Raw genomic sequence first — 23,644 nt, forward strand, 5'->3', positions numbered from 1 at the left:
GGCCAATGACCGATATTGACATGTGTACTTGTTCATCTTTCTCGAGCAACCGCTTTTTCACCGGTTAAAAAAAGAAACATTATCGCTCAGCGCAGGACGCGCCTGCATGTATCGGAAGTTTCTCCAAAGTTATCTATGGTTCTATCCGTTGTCAGTTGTCACCGAACCTTGTGTAATCTGACGGTATGTGTGACGTGAATTGTGTAGTACTTCCTGGAAGACACGCAAGCAGGCAGCAGTGATTATTCTGGAACCTTCGATGACTTATGTCTTATCCAAAGAGATTGGATAAGTGCGCTTATTCCTGCTGTTACTGTGTATACTAGATGCAATGAACTATAAATAGGCCAAAGCAAGAAAGCGAAAATCCAATTTGATTTTCAATAACAATTACTACGTGCATCTAGAAAAAACCGACTACCGTCTGCTCAAGCTCGGCCGTGCCCACCTACATAGGAAGAAAACTTTGAACACACTGCTCATTGGTGTCACAGCCGTCACTTCTAGCTAATTTTGATTAGTGTTGAACACTCAAGTAGCTTTGACCCAAGAAACTTAAGCCCAGAATACACATATGCTTGCCAGCATGCGTTCAATCCTGGTCGCTCCTGGTTAGACGGCACGGCAGACAGTGCTTCATACTGAGCTATTGATAGTGCTTCAAAATTCGCAATCTGGATTTCGCGACTATTCGTTCAGGATCAGGCCCATTTGCACCACATATCACAACCAGACTAGAGCACATGAGCAGGAGCCTGCACTCGAGCTCTGTTGTGCACATAGCAAATGTTGCTCTATATGCACTACAGTTGCGTGTAGCTGCTGCGGCTGCTGCATGGTGCCAGACTGCTGCATGCTCTCATTGGTTGATTGGTCTGTGTGGTTAATGTGGCTCCAGGTGCGCGATAACCAAGGAGGTTACAAAATATTTTTTGATAACCTCCTTAGTCACTGGCGATGACAGCCAGCCAGCCCAAGTGCCTACATCAACAGGTTGTTTGCTTCCCGAGTTGCACAGTCTAGTGTGCAGCACCCATCACTGAGCCAATGTGCACGCTGCCGATGTATTTACACAAGCAACTTAAAGACGTTTCGTGCGAGCCTGGGAAACTGTGTGATTGCCACAGTGATAAGTACGAAAGGAAATGTGCTACTTGTGCCACTCAGTAAGAGAAAAAACAGCCTCACGCAGCTATCTGCTACGCTGCAGCGCAGTGACGAGACCAACATTACTATAGTACCAGCAGTCGGAAGTATGGGTTGGCACCAGCATCTGTCATTTTTCGTTGAAAGAAGAAACAGAACACTAAAGCCAGGTAGCATAACGCTATAGGCAGTGCACAGCCACTGGTGCCATCCCGCTCTTTTAGAAAAGGGGTATGTTGAGGGAGAAAGAACGTAAATATCGCGCTCGTGGTACCTACACTTGTACTAGGTCGATCTGAAAAGTTATTTGGCAATATATTTCTGGGAGGCTCCATACTCATTTCAAGGCATCTTTAAGACTTCAAAAAAAGGTGGTTCAGGGTGCCTTTAAATAATGCATATATTTGCTTGTGGACCACAGGGCAAGTCCAAATTATGCGATTTTCCAAATTTCCGAGGATCAAATTAACAAGGTTTTATAATCTGTCATGAAAAAATTAAAACGCCGGCTCTTGGGACTTGTTACAGATTCAAACTCATCCAGCATAGAACATGCAGTAACATGCAGGCATGACCTAGGCAGTACACATTCCATGCAAACAACACAAGAAAGAGTGCAAAGAGTAGACAACCACGCAGCACCACATCTCGTCATTGTCTGTTTGTGTCCATCTTTTACCAAGCTGTTTGCTAGTGGTCTATTACAGCATGCACTGAGAGTTTCGCTCACTTAGTGGATCCAGCAGCCTTGTCCTGCAATGCCACCTGCATTCCTGGGCTGCGTGGTGCAACTGCTTTCTCCTTCTGCTTGGAGCTTTTCTCCGTTGCAAGGTCAGCCAGGCCCGACGGACTGGCTGCCACAGGAGGCTCACCCACAAACATGGGAATTTCCTCCAGCAAGACACAACTGTTCAGCAGGTCTGACGTACCATTGGGTGCCTGCTTTTGACCCAGCATTGTTGGCTCTTCCTCACCAATCGAGTTAGATGAAGAAAAGGCCTATTAAAGGAATAAAAAAATTAAGTTGTAGAAGTACACAAACAACTCCACTTGGAAGCTTAAAAATTTTATCCTGACTTAAGAAATGTGACAAAGTTTTGTCATGACAAAGTTTCATACTTAATCTTAATTTAAAGTATGCATACATCTGTTTGTTCATAAAATATTCCCCTTATAGACATCCATAGCTCACCTTTTGTCATGAAAAAATGCGTGACAATGTGGAAAAACAACCGTTTATATACAATCATAAAATAATTAAAATACTAAAAGAGCACCTAACATAAGGTAGAGTATTCATTAAATTATAACATGGTCATAATTAAAACCCGAGAGTAGGCAGACCCAAGAGAAAGAAAGGATGCAACGTAAAGTTGAACCTCTATATAACAAAGTTGATGCTTCCCCTAAAATTACTTTATTATATTGAATATTCATTATAAAGGCACACACTAATATCGGCAAGAAAAAAATCAAGATCGTGCCAATATGAGAGAACAGAAACTATGACGTCATCGTCATATGTCTCACTGCTGTATGTTTTAAAAGTGGCAGCTCAGAGTTATAAGCACTTGCAGTGACGACGGTTGCCCTTTTCAACGGTATTAGTATTTTGGTGTTTTTGGATGCTTCTTCACCTCAAGTAAGCAACTAGACTTGTAAAGCTTTAGTGAGTCGTGTTCAGAGCTTCAACTTAGTATTGACAACTACAAGGAAGAGTTGAAGCCTCTGGTAGCCTCTCTCATTTGGTGGACAAGGCTCAACAATAATGCTGCACCACTTCTGCCTCAGCGATTTCCGTTACTCACAGAGCCATGAATGACATGTTGCAATTGAGAACAACAAAAGCGTGCTTTATTTCTATTCCAAGTAATGTCAACCTTCATTTAGATAGTTTCTGTGGCCATGCTTATCATCAACTCAAAAACGTTTTTAAAGATTGACAGCAACCGATAACAAAAAATAATAAATGAACTGCTCCTATTGAAATAATGAAAGCTGTTCACAATCACTTGGTTATAAAAACATTCAAGCAATTTTGGTGGTTTCAAAATACCTTCACACACAGAGGGTTCAACAAGACAAGACTTTTTCATTGTTGCAACTGCAAACACATATAGCTTTGAAACCCAATAGGCTTTGACAAATCTGCTAAAACTACATCACATAACTTACTGAATTTGCAGATGTGGCCTGCTTTTCAGTGGTAGACGTCACAACTTCGACAGCCTTCAGACTGGGCACTGCTAGGGTCTTGGAAGAGGATGCAGTTAGTTCCTTTGAACTGTCCTCAGATGAATCCACAACCACTTCTTCAATGTCACACGGGAGTACATATGAGCTGTAACAGGCAAAAATATATATATGGTGGAACACTTATAAGCAACAATATTAAATTTAAAAAATTTATCATTTTAACTGTATATCATAACTGGGCCCATTTCATGCACCTTTAGTACCTGATGCAATAGAGAGCCCCCATGTTATAACTAGTAATCACTGTAAATCGACTACACTGTAACTGAACTTCAAACTTTCTAGAATTAGTTAACAGCTGCATCAAAACAAGATGCAACTGATGCCAAGAATAATATATGCCTGGGTAAAATTATATATTCAATTACGTTAAAGAAATATAAGCAGCGAAATATGACAGACAGTTATCAATACACTTTCATCAAATTAATTTCATGTGTATTTTGCATGTCAAAAACCAAGGGCATCAGCAATTTAGAAACTAAAAATAGCATATGAAATCTAATATTTATAGTGTGACACAGTGGCATTTCCAAGGAGGGGGGGGGGGGGGATAAAGGGTTTGTTGTTACGCACCAAGTTACCATGCTATTTGTGGCACAAGAAGCTGCGCATTTCCAGTACTTAACCGAATTGTCAACCATACTGAGCTACACAAAAAAATTTATTCCCAGAAGTGTATCAAATAAACAACTCCCCTAATTTTCTCTTGTCTCTGACTTTCATCATATAAATAAACGTATGTTTTGCAAAGCAGCATATTGTCACTGTCTGGTCTTTCAACGTCAAATGGCTGTGGCCAGTTTCCTGCAGTACACCTTGCCATCAAAATACGGTTGTGAGCCTATCATAAAGAAACATCTCTGCAGTCTCCAGAATAACCACCTGTGTCAGGGGATGAAGGTTTTCAAATATCTCTGAGCGTCTAGCAGTTATTCCACTACCATCTACGATTTTTTTCTTTCTTTCTTTTTTTTTTTTGCTATTGCCACCCCCCCGTTAAGGCAAAGTCTGGGACTGACAATGAAGCAACACAAAATTCATTCAAACAATTGCCATGAAATTATACAATTAGTACTAAAACATATTCTCACCCCTCCTCATCTTGAAGAGGATCAAGTAGGCACAGAGGCTCTATTGCTTCTGTGGCATTCAAAGGACTAGCCACTACAGGATTAACGTCCAAGTCATTGGAGGCTGCTGGTGAAATCGGACGAAATGACATCACAGGAGCTGACACCTCGCCTGCCCCAGATGACTGGTCAGCAGTCACCACATCAGCAACAATGGGGCCACTTGTCTCACTAAGGTCTTCCATTAGATCAGTTACATCACGAATTACAGGACCTTCAGACACCTGTGAACCAGCAGGCTGCAAAGTGCAAGAAATCCACCAGTTATGAACGTTCAAGAACCAAGAAAATAAAGTAGAGGACATCTTAATCGTAAGTAAAGTTGAACTGTACAATCAGCTACCTTACACAAAAGAAAAATTTCTACAAACTAAAAAGCAGGCAAGAAAACATCGGGGGAAAAAAGAATTGTGTACAAGAGGAAGGCAACACAACATTCTTTAAGCAAAGGCCTTTGACCATGATAAAAAACTTTTAACGTACTGAACTGACTTGGTAGTCGGCAATAAAGGCATTCTTGGCCAGTCGGGGCACCTTTGCATGTGTGCTGGGACTGTCGTGGAGCATGAGTGGGATTTTTCGCTTTACGGTGATATTACGGTTGGCCTGCACCATGGTGACCAAGAATTGGATGAGCTTTTCAACTATTTGCTGCTGCTTCATGTGTTTCTGGCGCAGACGAGCCACCTCCCGCCATAATGCCTCGTTTTCTTTTTTCATTTCTGAAAGCAGCTGGTCCATGTGCTCTTGGCGGCCCTGGATGCTGCCCACATCTGAAAGCAGCTCCTTGAAAACCTCGTTGCGCGCTCGTCCATCATCAGGGACAACTGCACCTGCCCGGCTAGATGGAACCTGCAAATGATGATGATATATGGGTTTTATTGGCGCATGGGCCAGGGATGGCCAAAGAGCCCCCCCCCCCCCCCAAAAAACAATACGGGACAGTCTATGAAGTGGAAAATGACAAATGAGTTATTGTACAATGGCTGTATAGAGGCCTAAAAGCATTCGGTGTAAATGGCATAAAATATTAAAGATAATAAAATAATGACAATGATATGTGACATTGAACACATTCTTCATGTGGATAATACAGTCAAAACCCTAATGTAATGAAGTTCAATATAACAAAATCCTCGATATAATGAAGTTTTTCGCTTCTCATAATCTCTTGTCCATGGAACACCAGGTATTTAGAGCCTCAATATGACGAAATTTTACTGCTGCCACAAAGGAATGTCGAGACAATAAATTTAAACTTCCGAGGACGCAGATGGTCCAAACGCATCTCTCAAATCACACATTGCGCAATGTCCCGTATAAAGTCAAAGTGTGATAAGATCCTATCGTGGCCTGCCACTGTGTGCTTTAGATGCGAGTGAGTGTGCGAGGGTGAAACAAGATAGCATAGCCTTCTCGCATGAGCAAAGGGAAAGCGGTGGAGGGGAGCAAGCTTGTGGCAACGGGGGAGGGGGGGTAAGTTTGCGCACGTCTTGATTTCTGGTGTGCATTTCGGCCTTGACTGTGCATGGCGGTAAGCCTGGCTGAGCACATACACAGCCACACACTCAGCTTTAGAAGTAATCTGCCAAGTGTGCAAAGAGTGGGTGTGCCGAGACGGTGGAGCGTCATGTAAGCTGTCTTCCGGTGCATTCAGTATTAGAGATTGTTTAATCACGAGTTTCAGTGACCCGATGGAGCGAGAGGCAGATGAAGCATTCGCTCCCCACTGCCAGTGCTTTTCATGATGTTGTCCCAGTGCAGGTGGTGCTATCAGCCTCAGGGGTGGAGTGGACACAAAAGCGAGGTTGGCTTCGCTTAATTCATACTGCCGATGTAAAGATATCACTGGCGTTGCATGGAACTTTATAATTAGTCGCAGACTCTCAAATTCATCAAATTGAACTGTTTTCTCATTCAAGTTTGCGTTTGTCAATTTCTGCAATAATTTGGAAAATTCTGCAGCCTCTTTCCTTGTAAGAAAAGTCAATCGGCGACTGTACTTATGTGCATAAAAGGTCGAATTTCAATACAATTAAATTTTGAGATAACAAAGCAAATTGCTGATTCTACCCACTTCGTTATATCGAGGTTTAACTGTACAATAATTTGTGTCACTGCCAGTGGAACAGCTGCCACACCAGGGCCCCTGAGTGTAAAGGCCTGGAGGCATAGTGCCTTAAAACACTAATTAATTGCAGTAGCACCCTCTAGAGAGAGGGCATGCTACAAATCTCTTGGGTTGTAACATGCAGCACATCATTTTAAAAATTTAACATTGCTTTTGTATCGAAAAACGGTTCTGTGCCAAGAAGCAGTGTGGGATGAAAGGGGACATGCTGCTGGTATGCAACAAGAAAGTGCTTTTTCTGTTCAGATTCTGCTTCAGATACTCCAGCAAGACGTGAAGCATGGTCAGTCTCTCCCCGCATCTACCACAGTTGGGTGTTCAGCACCAGTTAAAAGATAAGAATGGTACCATACAGGTGTACTATCTCAGTTGGCAAAACAGCACATCACATTGTTGTGATTTTGATGGTGATGGCCAATTTCCTAAGTGGGGTTTAATTACGTGGAGCTTATTCAGGGTTTCAGCATCCCACAAGTGTTGGCAGTGGCTCCTCAATTTTTTACGCAGCAATGGCTTCACGTCTGTGGCAGGAACGGCTATGGACCAATTACTAGCTTTTGTTGCTAAGGCTTTAGCCATTTCATCTACTAGCATATCTCCCTCGATGTTTCTGTGCCCAGGCACCCAGCATAGTACTACAATGTGTTGGCTAGATATATAGGTTGTGCATAGCAGCACATAAAGATAGTTGATTATAGGATTTTTATGTTTGTGTAGTGATTTTAAAGCTTTCATTACACTTAAGGAGACTGTAAATTTAATGGCTTTTGGTAGCTTTGTTTTCCTAGTGTTTCACAGCCGCCATCACTGCACAGGCTTCTGCAAAGAAGATGATGGATTCTCGGTGCAGGACGTCGCATTCTGAAAATGATGGACAAGCAGCTGCGTATGAGACACCGGAAGGCGACTTCAATATTTCTGTATGAAATTGTGGGCAAGAGTACTTCCACAGCCGTTCAAGGAAGTGCATGTGAATGTGTACCTCTGGAGCATGTTTAGTGATTTCAACAAATGACATGTCACACTCTATCTCTGGAGGAAGCGATTTCGCAGGAGCCATTATTTCATGCGTAAGGAGCGGAACACCCACATCCTCACTCAATTTCCTTACATGCAGTGAGAAGAGCTCTCTCACAGAAGGTCAGTTATAAAAAAGTGTACTAGACGCTGTATCGTTTATTGTAGAATTGCATGAGTGTACAGAGTTTGAAGTTACTTTCATAAAGTATAAGGAACTAGAATATGTCCTCTGCAGATCAAGAGACCATTCATTTGATACTGCGTTGAGGACTTGTTCTGAAGGCAACAGTCGCGAGTTGAATACCTAGATGGTGCACAGGATTTAGCATCTTCAGGGTGCTGGATGCAGAAGATGGGCAAACTACAGCCCCGTAGTCCAAACGCAAGTCTTAAGGCTCTTGTGCACGGCCATGAGACACTTTCTTTCACTACCCCATGTTGTGTACGACAGGATTTTAAGGATATTCATTGCTCTTAGGCATTTACTTTTAATATACTTTATGTGGAGAATAAAGCTAAGCTTTGAGTCTAACATGATACCTAAGAATTTGTGTTCTCCATTCGCAGGTACGCATTCTCCATGGAGTTCAATATTGGGCTCTGGAACCAAGCATCTCTCTCTTGTAAACAGGACACAGGCGCTCTTTTGGTGATTTAGCTTAAATCCTGCAGAATTGCTTGTGAATGAAGGCACAAACTTTTCCCTCAATGCGAATGAGATGGTCAGTCGTCAACCGGCCTTCCCTAAAACTGGACTGGCACGGGTCAAGCAATTTGTTGGATTCCAGAAAATGCAGAAGACAGCGATTAGCCATTTTTTCGTAGAATTTGCAGGTACAACTTGTGAGGGCTACTGGACGGTAGGTTGTTACTAATGAGGGGTCTTTACCCTGTTTCAAAATTGGGATGACAATGGCTTCATTCCATAGAGAATGAAGGCACCCGGCATCCCATATAGCGTTGAAAAGTGCGAGTAGCGTCATTGTCATTTCAGTGTCACTGTGGGGGTGTCGTACATGATGCTGCCAGGATCCGGTGCACAGCTCTTGCATATGTCCAAGGAAGCTCTGCTCAGCGATGTTAAAAGGGAGGTTATAAGGGTGATTCTGTGTGCATTTACGTAGAGTGTCTTACGTCTGGCTATTTCTTTGTGTTTGAAAAATGATCCTGAATACTGGATCGAGCTGGAACACTCTCGAAGTGCTCATCAAGGGTGTTGGTCTGGTCTTCTAAGCTGTTTCCTTGTTCATTGACCGGTGGTAATTGATACATTTCCTGCCCCTTTAGCCTTTTTAGGCCACTCAATACTTTGGACTCTGAAGGTAAGATGCTATTTCAGTGAGAAATCCCTCCCATTTAGCTCTCTTGGCCTGTCGCAGTGTCTGCCTTCCGTATGATTTTACGAGTTTAAATTCTGTGAGATTTTCTGCAGTCGGGGAGCGATGCAGTATGCCCCATGCTTTGTTTTGTTTCTTTCGCGTCAGTCTGCAGTCCTCATTCCACCAGGGGAACCATCTTTTACATGGGAGGCCGTTTGTTTGTGGAATGAATTTTTGAGCCGAGTCGAGAACAAAAGCGGTAAAATACACTAATACGCCATCAATACAAAAATTGTTAATAAAATCTCGTGTTAAATAGGTTGAATCTTTAAAATCTTTCCAATCAGCCAACGGTATTTTCCAACGCTGGGTGGGGGGCTGGACTGTCATGTTCCCATATTAAGCTCAGGATTACAGGAAAGTGGTCACTCCCAAATGGATTCTTGACGACTTTCCATTCTATGTAAGGTGGAGGGTCACAGTACCAATTGCTAAATATATGAAAAAATATATAAGTTGTATAGGTCCCGAAACATCTCTGTGTTATTTTCACCATGACTTGGTCAGTGAATGCAATTTCTTCATCCTCATACCTGACCAGACAAACTTTTGTTGAACTCTTGACTACATATCCAACAGAACTAACTACAGCGTTTATTTTGAGCAAGTTACTTGTACTAGCATCTGGTGGCCATCACTGACAATTTTTTAATAGAGTGGAGCACACTAGTCTCAGAACCGAGAACTGCAAGCCAGCCGAGGGCCACCTAGGTCATCTTGTATACACATAGGGTGAGCCATTGCCTGAAGAAAAATAGCTGAAAGAGCTGCAGTTCGCATTGTTTTTTCTGCACCAAAGATGCTAGGCGCGTTTGCAGCAAGCTTAATCAGACCGAGCCAGGATGAGCAGTATGCCTCAAGAAGCATACACAGCAGTTCGTCGCCTTTGCAGTTAGTATTGTATACGAAATTACGCTGTGCTGCAGCCAGAACTACCTAGGACGGATGGGATGGGGCCTCAACAAACGCCTTCAAGAACATGCCAGGTCTTTCAACACAGGATGTGGCAGAAACCTAGCTATTCATGCAGCGTTGTGCAGCTGTACTTCAGAATTTGATAAGTGCTGAATAGTCAGGTGACACAAAGACCAAAGAATGCACTAAATTGTTGAAGCGTAGGCCATTCATAAGAGGGGTCTTTCTTTCGTAAGCGCACTGTCGCTCAGTTTAATTGATGAAGAGCTAAATTATCTGGACAGTTTTATCGTCTCATCAAGTGACTTGGCTGTTTGCTCGGGTTGTTCCGTTGGCTATTTGGTATCACATTAAATGATTCTTAACAATTTGCGCATCTTGATCATATATGCTCCTTCTGTAATGAAGCAGAGCTCGAGCATCGCTCCTGCCGCTTGTCCCCAACGTGACTGTGCCTACGGCTTCCTAATAACTGCCAATAAATCCCATAGCATTTGGTGAAAGTGCTGAGATCCCTACCACCTCGTCCTGGAACTCCAGAGCTGCGCTCTTCTTGCTGCTACCACTACCACCATGCCAGACAACATTGGTGAGCGACCCACTTCGTCAAGTGCTTCAGCCACCTGCGGTGCCGTTTGTCAATGTGTCCCAGCTGTGTTCAGTGGCACTGCAGACATTTATGTGAATGATTGGCTTTCGTCGTATGAATGGGCGAGCAACCAAAACAAATGGGACAATCCGACCAAGCTCACCAATGTATATTTTACCTAGCAGATGTCGCTAACCTGTGGCTCCACAACCGCAAGGCCACCTTTGCGACATGGACTGAAGTTAAGACTGCCTTTGTGGAGGTATTCGGCCGACCTGCCGTAAGAAAGCTTCGCGCCGAACAACGCCTCCGCCAACCCGCGGAACAGCCAGGCGAGAACTCCACAAGCTATATTGAGGATGTCGTCGATCCCTGCAACTGTGAAAGCCAAACTATGACTGAGGAAGATAAGACTAAGCAGATCCTCAACGGCATTGAAGATGATGCTTTCCAGGTGCTCCTGGCCAAGAATCCTACCATAGTTGCAGCTGTAGTCACCGACTGCCAAAGCTTTGATGAATTGTGGAGGCAATGAGCGCTCACTTGTCAAACTGTTCAAGTGGCTTCCCTTTCGAGCTTGATGGATGCGCCCGAACATACTGATGACTGCTCTCATTTTTACACATCAAAGCTTTTATTCGTGAAGAGCTGGCACACCAGCTCTCCCTGTTCCCTCTCACCCAGAAGCCTGGTCAACCTTTGTCCTTGGACCTACAGCAGACTATCCATGAGCAGGTTGCAGAGGTTCTCCTGCCAGTCCACCAGCAACCTCTGGTTACTGCATCACGTCCTAGACTGATGACGCTCTCCTATCGATGCCACCACGTCCCGCACCCCTCACCGCGCCTCATATGTCCCCTCAGTACTTCTGGCCACAAGATCCCTAGCGCACACGGAACAACTAGCCAATATACTTTGGCTGCGGTCTCGCAGGACATGTGGCATGCTTTTGTCGCCGTCGCCTGCCGCATTCAGACGTCATCACTGAACCACATGTGACTGCAGCCCACCGCGATGCCGATCAGAACACACCGCCGAACTTTTGGAACGGTCATCAGAACTTCAGAACACATTGTTCTCTCTCACCGAGTCGTCACTTGACATCGCTTCGACGACTCGAGAAGACCACCACGGCTCTTACTGGCGTTGTACTTTCCACCGCCAGCACTCAGCCTGTCCAACCGTCTGCTGCACGTATTGCCAGACTCATTATTCACAAAATTCTCCATACTGTCGAGCTTGTTGTGCTGCCTTCCTGCTCTCACGACGTAATCCTAGGGTGGAACTTCCTGTCGCGTCATAGCGCTGTCATTGACTACGCTCATGCTGAAGTCGCACTGTGTGGCCAGTTGAACACTGTGCAAGATACTGTTGCCACCCTACAAAAGATTGCTGTCACCTCCGATACCAACATCACTCCAGAAAGTGCAGTGCTCATCCCGTCACATGAACAAACATTAGGAAGAACTCGGAAACAATATTTTTTGTAACTTGTTTGGGCAGTAACTAGCATATGTAATGCGGTCCTATACAAATGGTTGGGGGCCAGAGACACATTTTCTTTTAAGTTTTGACTGGTTGCCCGGATGATCTTGTTTTGTTCTCGCACCTTGCCCAAATGTTCTCATTTAAGCGTCCAGATAACAGCTCTGGCTTTTGCAAGGTCACTTGAAGGTCGCCGATAACGGGAGCTAAAAACATTTCAGGCTTAAAAAGCACTCTGGGACACAGCATCGGCAAGTCGGAAAGCGCTGCGGCCACCTCTCAAAAGGCCAATCGGCCACAATAATCCCTCCACAAGTTCCAAAAAAGGACTCGAAAGCAGCGCGGCCATCACGCGAATCAGCGAGTGCGAAAACTGTGCCCGTGCATGCACACAGGTTCTTTCGCGCACGCCTTTTCTATACCAGCCAACCCTAACAATGGCAGATGACACAACGGCGCGTGTTGCAATGGGTCTGTCTGGTTTAAAACGCTGCCCTTGAGCTCTACAGCGATGCAGTGTGCCCAAAGGCCCCACGTGGACTTATATTCTGACAGCACAGCTCAGTAGAGCAGCAGGACCGGCAAGGCGAGAAGGCATGCTTTGGGTCAGGCATCACAGCAATTTCCTCTGCCCTCGACTCGCGCTTTTTCATTCCGAGGCCAGGTAACATAACAGTCTGTCAGCTGTACAGTCAGGCAAGCCATTTTTTCTGAAAAGGTCCCAAAGTAAAGGTGGAAAGGTTTGGGAAGTGTGAAGAGCGTGGAGCATTTTCCTTGTCCTGAAGTGTCGCCTTGTGTGATCCTTTCACTAGGGCGAGGTAGGGCGCGGCGGTCGAGGGCACAATGAATGAGGCGTGGAAACGGTGTGTATGTGGTACTCAGTTCGCAGTCTTGTTGGCGTTCCACAATGTTTCTAAATTCCCTTGCATTAAGTACCCCGTGAAGAATGCAGTCAACAAAAAAGAACTCGGCGATGGTGCTTTGTACCAGGATGCGATTCAGGCTAAAATCGTGCATCGTGCACGGAAAAAGTGTCACTTTTTCGTGCGTTGGCTTGCAAAGAGAAATAGAAGCTTGAGAGTGGGCTATCCCAAGGGCCGACATGCTTTTACAGGAGAATTCAGCTGTCTGTGAAAGACACTTCGATGCAAAGTAAACTATCTGAACCCATTTAAGTGTGTTTGTACCTTAACTACTGACAGAGCTATTAATTAAAGTGTGTAACATGCATTGAGAAGATCAGCTTATAACGTGCTCCACGGCACTATTATAAACTCGGCCACTGATTTTAGATGAAAGCATTTGTCATGCTAGTCACATTTCATTTTCATATTCTTCAGTTTCACCGTGCGAGAATTCGTGCACATTGTCAAAGGTAAGGGAGTCAGAATACAGCACAATATTCCTACTTTTAGAGCTGATGCAGAGCCTACTATATTGTCAAACCTGCCTAAATACTTTTCTAGGAGCTCGCCAAAGGAACGAGAAAGGCGAACTGCAGTTTCTGCCGATTGTGTCCCAGCGAAGAAGTGCTGCAAATGCCCGAGCATATAGGAGGATCGCCAGTCTGACTCGATGACAACAAACATGGCGGATCTTGCAACTACTGGCGATCTCCCTGCCAAACACTTTATCTATAAGCTACAACTACCATCTGAGCAATGGACTCTGCAAACATTCCAGAACCAGAATGCAGTGTCGTAGCGTGCTGCACAGCTTGTCAGTGCTTAGATACACTTTTTTTTTTCCTTCCCCTCCTGCAAGATTGTTGTGTATGAGCTAGATGGAGGAGCCATCTCAATGACTTGCAGCATTTTCCTGGCTGGTCTACTTCACAGTAAGCACAATACACAGTTGGAAAAAGAAGCCCAGGACTCCTCATGCAAGCAGAGAGCCTATCAGTGTTGTGGCAATGGGAAGGCTGTCAAGTACCAGCCTATAGACCCATCTGATGCAACTAAATTATCTAGAGATAACATGTACGCTAGTGCATGCAATGGCTCTATGTCGTAAGGTATGTTGTGTTTTACCACATTCTAATATGTTTCTTTGTGTTAGAAATTAGATATCCCACATGCCATGATTAGTAGAATTGTTACAGTACTACAGTACTGTTCTTGCTTTTTTTCTCACCGACATCATGGACACACACAGCTCAAAGATGCTCCTCGTGTAAAAAGGTTGCGAGAATCCTAATTGTTCCCTTGCACTGAGTGAAGAATAAAGTGTAGCGACGTCTTGTAGTCTGTGGGAAGGAGACTAGAACATGCCTTGCACACCCTGAATGGAGAAACAAGCAAATGCAGAGTGTGTATGGCCTTATTGAAAGGCTGCAAAAGGAGAATTCTGTGATACAGGAGACTGTCTTTGAATAAAAGGTGCAACTTCATTATTTTTTATTTTTAGGTTCCATGCAACTCATTCACCCTTCTTTTTTTTCTTCTTTTTTTTTTGCAGATCATGAAGCTTCCCAAAAAACAGGAAAATACTGTGCGAGCATGTCTTGAGGAGTCAAAGTGACAGTCCCTACGCAGATACAAATATGATAAGAGTAGCTCTTAGAAAAGCCCACGCTTATACAAGCATTTAAAATGCCACAAAGTCCTTGCCCTACTTAGTCGCATATGCCTGCAGAAATACACAAATGTTTATGTCCACTGCCTTCTACCTATGAGTGCAAACACATAACGCACCTTACATTTACAGGCTTTAAGATCATCATATGGCTTCAGTCAGAAGCTCCTTGGGTGTGAGAAGGAAAAGATAAAAGTCATGAATGGGACAGGCACACACCATGGTCTGGTTGTGATGTTCCAAACATTCATTGGAAAGTGGACACAGATCACTGATAGCATCCATTATAAGTTAAATTTTGTTACAAATGAGCTTACCGCTGATTTGTGTTTTTTTTTTTCCGTGTCTTTGCTTTCAATGTTACGTCAGGCTTACTGACAAAGATCATCCCAGAAGCTACACTTGTGTGTGAAAAGGCTGGACTTCGCAAGGATTTTACCTGCTGTGATGGCGAGTCATAGAATAGAGCAATGTCGCATAATATAGGCATTCACGGAAGCAGCAAAGGTGTTCGGTGCAAGATGACATACCCATCTGACAAGGAGAGATATCTCCACTTTATATGATACTATCTGCACCTGTGAAGTATGTGCGGAACACAATTTTGAAGCAAGGCTTTAATACTCATGTATACCGAGGATCTGCAACTATCTATCTTGTCTTTGAAAGTGTAAACCTGACGGTAACTTAATGAAACAAACTTGAAATACTACAGTTCCATTAGGATCATGTTTCAACTACTTGGAAGCTTGACCGCAATGCCACCACACTCAAAGTTGCACCCAAATGAACAAGGTCACGTGTATATCCACAAGTGTTTGAAAAAATGCGAGTAAATTTGGCCTTCTACATCTTCAGCATTCCAGAGGTGCACACCATGAGCTTCTATAAGGAAATGATTGAGGAGCAGTATCTGAATCTTGAACCAACGAAAACAATTATCAGTATGATGGCTCAACTCACAGAAGCAATGACATCAAGATTCCCAGTAGAGGCAATGAAGTATCTGCAGTGTTACTGCAATATTTTACCTCTGCAATTTGCTTTTCCAATGCTGTTTCAGGCCTGGCAGTGCAAAAAAGGCTGTGCTTGACAGGATGCTACACTTCCTGAATGAATGGGAGTCCCACACAAAATGACTAGGTCATCTGAGCAAGAGCACCTCGGAAGGCCTTCGTGTGACACTCAATGCCACAAAAGACCTCAGGAATTATTTAGCTGAAACAATTGGCTTCAAGTTGTTGGACTGAATGAAACCTATGCCAAACTGTTTGATTAACCTTTTGAGTTTCTACAGTCTTGCGAAGAGCCGTAATGATAGGAACCTGTTGCCAGGACTTTTGGAGTCTCTGCTCACTGTAGAGGAAGGACCACAGTGAAATGAAAGCCAGCAGGAAACTATGTGTAATACTGCAGTTCACAGGGAGGCAGCAGAAATGGGTGTGGATCATGCTGATTACATAGAGCAAAGCAGTGATGCTCGCCTTGTTATATCGCGGAGTAAGTGTAAGAGGCATGCGGCGCGAAATGACAACGATGATGAAAGAAAAGCGTTCGAAATGGCACAAGCGCACGAAGGGAGAGTGCCGGAGCCACGAGGCACGACCCGAGCCGTGATTGGGAGAAAAGCAGCGCTGAGCTGAGATTGTCTGCTTGGCTCTAGATGAAGAAGGTTGTCTCGCCAGCCCCGTACTGGCGACAGGAGCAGCAAGTGTTCGCTTCCAGATGTCGTGATGCTGGCATCCCGAGGTGTGGCTGTCGACTTCGACGACCTTTCAGCAAGGCTCCTTGGATTTGTTGCAGATTCCCACGGTAGTCCCGGGCACTCCAGCAGCAATCTCCCTTTGAAGGCAGGCCAGCAACGCCACGCAAGACAGTCGCCAGAGCACCTCATTGTCTCTTGAACAAGGCACTGGACGGTTTGAACCCATCACTAGGCCTAATCGGCTAGGCCTCGTTGCCACGTCACCAACGACGACTGGGAAACAGGCACTGGAGACAGTCGGATTGTCCGACTGATACTCGGGCGACGACATCTACAAGATCGTCAGGAGTGTCGACCACAGACAAGTTGCCTCCAAGCTCGGACTTCGAAGCAACACAAGCCGTCGATAGAAAGTAAGAATTCTCCATTTGTGTAGAGACTACAGATATGCGCTAAGACGTCGGCGTGCCGCCGCCACCGCCGTTTTTTTCTCGGCAAGGCCAGCAGGCCATTTAAATAGGAATAAAGATTTTTTAAAAAGTAAATGCAGTTTCATTTGAGATTTTCTATTGTTTTGGTTAATTTTTTTTTCCTCTCTCAGGCATAGAATCATGTCAAATAGGGAGGGGAGCAATCAAGCAGCACAAAACAAACAAAAGCAACCCTGCTCTCCGCGCCTCTGCGCATGCATATCGTGACCAGTCAGTGCAACATGAGATTCCGAAACTGCCTTCAAAATCGCAATATGGCGCACTGAGAAGAAAGAGCAGCCTCAGAACATCGGAATCACTGCTTGAGGGTCATGGGCACAGTAGTAGCTGGTAGAATTGGCGATATGTGTCAAAACGACATCAACACGAGAGATGTAACTTGTAGCAAGATAAAAACTTCTGGGGCTGATGGGTTTAAGATGCCGGTTGGAAGTTTTCACATTATTCCATTGAATTTGAAGATGAAGTCTAGTTTTGTATGGAAACATTTTGGACACTTAACATACCTCACTGGGGGAAAACAGAACACAGTTGGAACGGACTACTACTGTGAGAGCTGCTTGACCAAGTCATCAAAGAAGGACGACTCAAAGCCTTTCGAATCGTGAGTAGAGCACTTTTGGTCCTTTATGGAACTAAACTATTTGTTCTTAGCCATTTCATCTTTTCATTGTGAGAATATAAATATTCGCCTGTTTCCTCCACAGCTGCAAAGGTAAAATGCTACACATGCACAGTAAGCATGTCGAACATGCAGAGACACTTGATGTCGACGTTCACAAACTGCAAGATGACTACAAGAAGAGGGTAGTCGCGATGGTCAAGGATTATTTGAGTGGTTCCCAGGCACAAGACGACATCATCAAGAAAGAGCTTCCTCGCCAGAAACTTGGTTTTGTATTTTTCTCCCTTTCAACGCCTCTGTATTCGGTCCTCTCAGCCCTTAGTATGGAAAGCCCAGAATTTCAACCAGTTTAGCATAGAAGGGTGTCGTGAATCAGCTTTTTTAAATTTGTGTTTTCGGTTTCCATGCTACCAGTGCCGCCACCGCCAACGAAAAATGGCCGTGCGCCACTGCCCATGAGTACCCGGCGCCGCCGGCCGAAACCGACACAGCGCACACCTCTAGTAGTGACACAGACAGAGAGACCAGAGTGGTCAGACTGCTGTGACAAGCGAGAACTAGAGTTAACGTGGTGGGAAGAATGTACAATTAATAATTGCCTTTGCGTTTGAACATTTTATAAAGTTGTTCACATATTTTGAGGGTTAATGACTGCTGTTTGTTTTGTTTTCTTTTGCCGATTTTTGTTGGGTGATTAAATCATGTTTGCTGTGCCGCTCGGCGTGCCTCATTACCATCTCTGGAAGGCACACCCCCAAGATTGGTGACATGCGGGCTATGCAGCAAGAAAGTGAATTGTACGAAGAAGCTGTGAATTATGCAGGGGTGCCTGTATTGTTCCAAAGAACAGTGCTGTAGCGGAGCTGCCGACTGAAATATCAAAAGAATGGGACATCCGAGGGCTTCTGTACCCTTCAAAGCCACTGTTGTTAGGAATGGCCTGCCGAGATGCTGCCATGCAAAGTTTTGCTAGCCAGGTGCGACAGCGGCGTCAACCTTTCCTGGAAAGCCACCACCACCCTCTAGCCACACGGCATCACTGGGTCTACTGTGTACAGAGAACAATACGCAGCGTCCTCGACCCTTCGTCGCGGGATTGCCGAGATGAGTTCGACGAAGCAGGCTTTGTGACTGAACCCGCCACCGCCGACCTGGTCTGCTGTGAGCAAGGGAGTTCCCGAGGGAATGCATCTGGCGGCAACGTCGCATGCGCCTTTCAAGACGCAAGACAATAGAGAACCGGGGGCCACGCGGCGGGGGTCAGCTTGGGGAATGAGAGGCACCTCCTTTGGTCAAGAAGTAAGCCCCGAGTTCTGCGGAGCCTGTCTGGTCTCGGTGGGGGGCAGTGAAAGTTGTGCGTACGTGTGTGTGCAAGCCCTCCCACTCAAAGGCGGCTCGGCAGCGATGACTGGAACGTTTTTCCCTCACCTAGGGATCTAGAGAACACGGAGTGTTTATAAGCAGCTGTTTGTCGGCTGCTAGAGTGTGCTCGTCAATGTGCTCATCAGCGTACTCGTGAGCTGTGTGCTCATGCTCGACCAGCAGTGTGCTGGGTGTGTTTGGAGCTTCGTGCTCGCATGCTGTATGCTTCGTCTTGCAGGCTCCATTTGGGAGCCACGCTAGTCTGTCGATTGTATCCCATGTTCTAATGTAAATATCTGTAAATAAACCCTGTACGCCTAGTTCCTCCCAAGTTCCTCCCTACGACCTACAAACCCTTACAACTGGTGGCAGCGGCGAGATCGTCCTTGAAATTCTACACTGTACAATTTGATTTGATACAGTCCTGCTTGGTCTGTATAGACTGCAGTATGTACAAATAAATAAATTCACACAATTGAAAGTCAACCGACGCATGCGTTTAGTACAATTACCTTCATACTAAAGTTATAAGCCGCCTACTGCAGGCAGTAGGCGGCTTAGAAATTGCCTGCGCCAAACACTGCATGGAACTGACGAAGCCAGTAGTCAGTTTTTTTTGCATTAAAAGGATTAATTTCATTTCAAAGGGGCTAAACCAAGAAAGTGAGAAAAAAATGAAGAGGGGGAAACATTGCGTAGTTTAAAGCAACACCCTCTAGTGACTCAATGATAATTGAATTGTGGAAAATAAAGTTCCATCTAAGTGCTGTCTCAATTTCTGTACAACTTTGAACCTACTGTCTCCAGGATTGCATGACTTTAGGTTCAATGCAAACGTGCCATTGTGTAAAATACAAGGTATAAACAAGCATGGAACACTCCACTATTAAGATTAATGTCAAAGAGCCATTACAATGTTTCACAGGTTAGGGCACACTCATTCCGGAGCAACGAATCAAGAAAATATAAGCAAATGAGCAGTCTTTACGGGTAACGGTGCCCCCTCTTCCACTGGAACAGCCGCTTTATAGACTATTCTCCGTAAACAGGTCGATAAATCCGCGAAAGAGATCATTTCGCCTCCCCAAAACTTCTAATAAAGACGCGATACTTTCAAAAAACTTAATCAAAGAATTGTTGCATTATATCTGTGCTACTTTGGCCAGCTAGCTGGTGCCGTGATCTGTGGCTGTTGAGCCTGAAAGATGTATATTGTCAAACGGCAACATCGTCGTTTACTGCTCACATTCATAAAAACACTTGTACTGACAAAAAAAGTGACGACCGACACGAGCTCAATGCCATAGAGCAAAGAAGACTCCGCAAGCACACATTGCGGCCCCGATGGCAGCGCCACTGCACTGGAATTGCGCATCCCAGCAAGCTTGGAGTGGCCAGTTTTTACACCTCCCAATCTAGCCACCCTACCGAGGTGGCGATTGTCATGCTAGTTAGGGGCTTCTAAGTTAGTAGGCCAGCATACAAGGCGCAGAAGTGCATGAGTTTAGAAAACCTGAGATGGCACCCGGAAAAAAAAGGGAGAGAGAGAGAACCACGAGTGAGAAGATTTTATTTATTTATTTACTTATTATACAGTTTAAGTTGGGCGTCCTCAACCACACACGTATACAGCACATGGTCATACGTACGTAGCGAAGCACGTGCGCACACGAAATGGCAATAGTTGGCCGGATGCAAAAGTTGAGAAGGGAATTGCCGACTTGCACATGCAGGAGCCGGTAAAGTCCTATTCAGCACTGCCATATGCCAGCTTCTGAAGCTATGTAGCCAATATCAGCCGCCACGAAGTCAAAGCACAAGCCAGAGTCATATCTTTAGCAAGAACCATATCGAAAAATTCACTCTTGTGGACACGCAAGAACACGCGAGAATGTACAGCAAAGCCCGCAAAGCCTGTGCGTGCTCCTGCGTACTACGCATGAGTGCTGTTGCCTCCGCGGGTTTCCTGTGTATGCAGAGCTGCTGCGAACGCCCAACTAAAACTGTCTATTTATAGGAAGCTTTAGTTGGGTGTTTGCAGCAGCTCTGCGTACGCAGGAAACCCACAGACGCAACAGTGCACATGCGCAGTACGCAGGTGCATGCACAGTCTCTTGCATGCGCCCACAGCGTTTCAAAAGCTGCGTAGCATCCACTGCGGGCTTTGGGGTCATTCTCACGTGTTCTCGCGTGTCTACAAGAGTGTATTTTTCTATATGGCTTTTGACGAAGATATGACTACGGCTTGTGGTTTGACTACGGCTCTGTGGATCGGCGTGAAAAGGAGCACAGATGTCTGAATGCATGTGACTGCAACGGACTTCGCAGCAGCTGATATTGGCAACATAGTTTCAGAAGTTGGCATATGGCAGCGCTGAGTAGTAGACTACCGGCTCCTGCGTGTGCAAGTCAGCAATGCACTTCTCAACTTTTGCGTGCAGCCAACTATTGCCGTTTCGTGTGCATGCTTTGCTACGTACGCACACTGCATATGATGAGTCGATGGACAGAACGGTTAATTTTGGGGATTTCACTATAATGACTTTTGAGAATAACGAACCATTTACTGCAGTCCCCTGAAGTTCATTATATCGAGATTTCACTGTATGACGTCGCCTTCCAGACTTTCCACCACTTGTTAACATCTCCTCTGATACTCCGTCACTACGATCCCCAGGCTCCTACGGAAGTACCTACACATGCCACTGGTGTTGGCCTTGGGTACGGACTGGCGCAACGCAATCCTGGCTATAAAGAATATGTTGTCGCCTACGCAAGTCGCACACTCACAAAGGTCGAGACGTAGTATTGTCATTGAAAAAGAGTGTCCGGCCATCGTGTGGGCTCTCATGGAGTCCCGACCATCCCTTTATGGCTGTCCTTTCTACATCATCACGGACCATCACACTCTATGCTGGTTGTCATCCCTAAAGGATCTCTCTGGCCTCCTTGGTTGCTGGGCACTTTGCCTGCAAGAGTACAATCGACGTACAAGTGGTATACAGATCTGGCCAGAAGCCCAATGACGCGAATGCCCTTTCTTGGTGTCCGCTACTACTTGATGCTTCGTCGGTCTCGGCACTCGACTTCAATTTTAAGCCATTGAAGCAGTGCAAGGATTCATGGATTGTTAGCATCATTAAGATGCAGTCCACCACATCTGTCGCCTCGCCTTTTCTCGCACTCTGCTGGCAACCCGCTCATTTTGCTGTGTGCGAAAATCTGCTCTACCGCTGGAACTACATGCCCCGACGGTTGAAAGTGGCTCCTCGTCAAACTGCGTCACATGCATTCAGACATCTGTGCTCCTTTTCACGCCGATCCACAGAGTGCTCATGCCACTCTGTGGATCGCTTTTACTGGCGTGGAATGTACACCTTAGTGCGCAAGTACATTCATGGTTGCACCGCTTGCCAGTGATGCAAGGTGCCTTCGCAGCATTCGACCCGCACACTCCAACCACTACCTTCCCCAGAAAGTCCTTTCGACCGCGTCAACTTCGATCTCTCCATCCGACTCCCATCCACCACGTCTGGGAACAGATGGATCATCGTTAGTGTTGACCACCTCACCTGTTATGCTGAGACAGCAGCCCTACCTGCCGCTACAACATGTGAGAATGCTTTCTTTGTTCTATGCGATTTCGTGCTTCGATACGGTGAGCCGTGTAAACTTCTCATTGACAGAGGGCGTGTGTTTCTATCCGAAGTCGTCAAAGCCCTCCATACCAAGTGACACATAATTCATTGCACGTTGACAATATACCAACCGCACACCAACATGTTAACTGACCGCTTCAACCACACTTTTGGCAAAATTCTCACAGCCTATGTCATCTCCAACCATTCTAACTAGGCCATGGTTCTCCCTTTTGTAATGTATGCTTATAATACTGCAAGGCAAGCAGCCACTGGCTTCTCACCATTCTTTCTGTTGTATGAACTAGAAACATAGCGCACATTGGACACTGTACTGCCGTACCAACCTGACGCCTCCGAATGCAGGCCCATTTCAGATGATGTGTGTTGTTTAGTGGCGCAAGGGCTAGGTAAGGCCAAAGAGCGCCATGTAAGTAGTGATGTCGTGCCAATGGTTTGTGAATGAGATCGATAGGTGAATTGCGATAGATAGATGTTAGTCGGCTGTAAAAGGGCCTAAAGCTCAGTCATTTTGAAGTGTGTAAAATGTACAGGTATTAAAATAATGGCAATGAGCAATGGTGTATGCTATGATCATAAAAGCTCTATTACAAAAGAATGATCTACTAAGCATGTGGGTAGCAGTAACACTCATACCTCACCAGTGAATCCTTGAATGCAAGGGCTGGGAGGTTCGTGCTTTACAAAAACATTATTGCAGCAGCATCCTTTAGCGGAAGGATATGCTACGTATACCTTGGGCTGATAATATGCAATGTCCCAACATCGCATAAAAACGCTAAAACTGACTTATTGCCAATTATTTGATTAATGCCTAAAAACATTGCAGGATGGAGGGGAATATGTTGACTGTATGCAAGGGCGAAGTACTGTTTTCTTTAAGTTTCTACTTCCAGACACTCTAACAAGACATGAGGACTGTTAGGGTTTCACCACATTTATCACATACAGGAGGATCGTTACCGGTTAACAAGTACAAGTGAGCGCCATACATATGGCCTATCCTGAGACAGCAAAATTAAGTTCAGTTTATCATATTTTTGCTATTGCTCGCCAATTAGCCAATGAGTCTTAATTAAATGAAGCTTATTTGACATTTCAGTATTCCAAATTCGCTGCCAGTATGTCCTAATTTTTCTGCGGCGAAAAGGCTTCAAGTCTGTCACAGGGACAG

General features: G+C 45.1%; 1 protein-coding gene across 3 annotated transcripts in view; it reads right to left on the reverse strand.

The window, feature by feature from the left end:
• Window positions 1-23,644, reverse strand: part of LOC135911136 (heat shock factor protein-like) — a 119,082-nt gene that overhangs the window by 43,751 nt on the left and 51,687 nt on the right. For all 3 annotated transcript variants that reach the window (XM_065443302.1, XM_065443296.1, XM_065443284.1), the window contains exons 4-7: window positions 5,019-5,387; window positions 4,497-4,774; window positions 3,322-3,487; window positions 1,877-2,145 (exon numbers count right to left, since the gene is read on the reverse strand). In XM_065443302.1, coding sequence (XP_065299374.1) covers window positions 1,877-2,145; window positions 3,322-3,487; window positions 4,497-4,774; window positions 5,019-5,387 — 1,082 coding nt within the window. The remainder of the gene's footprint in view (window positions 1-1,876; window positions 2,146-3,321; window positions 3,488-4,496; window positions 4,775-5,018; window positions 5,388-23,644) is intronic.

The sequence above is a fragment of the Dermacentor albipictus genome, chromosome 1, assembly GCF_038994185.2.
Source record: "Dermacentor albipictus isolate Rhodes 1998 colony chromosome 1, USDA_Dalb.pri_finalv2, whole genome shotgun sequence".
Taxonomy (NCBI): Eukaryota; Metazoa; Arthropoda; class Arachnida; order Ixodida; family Ixodidae; genus Dermacentor; species Dermacentor albipictus.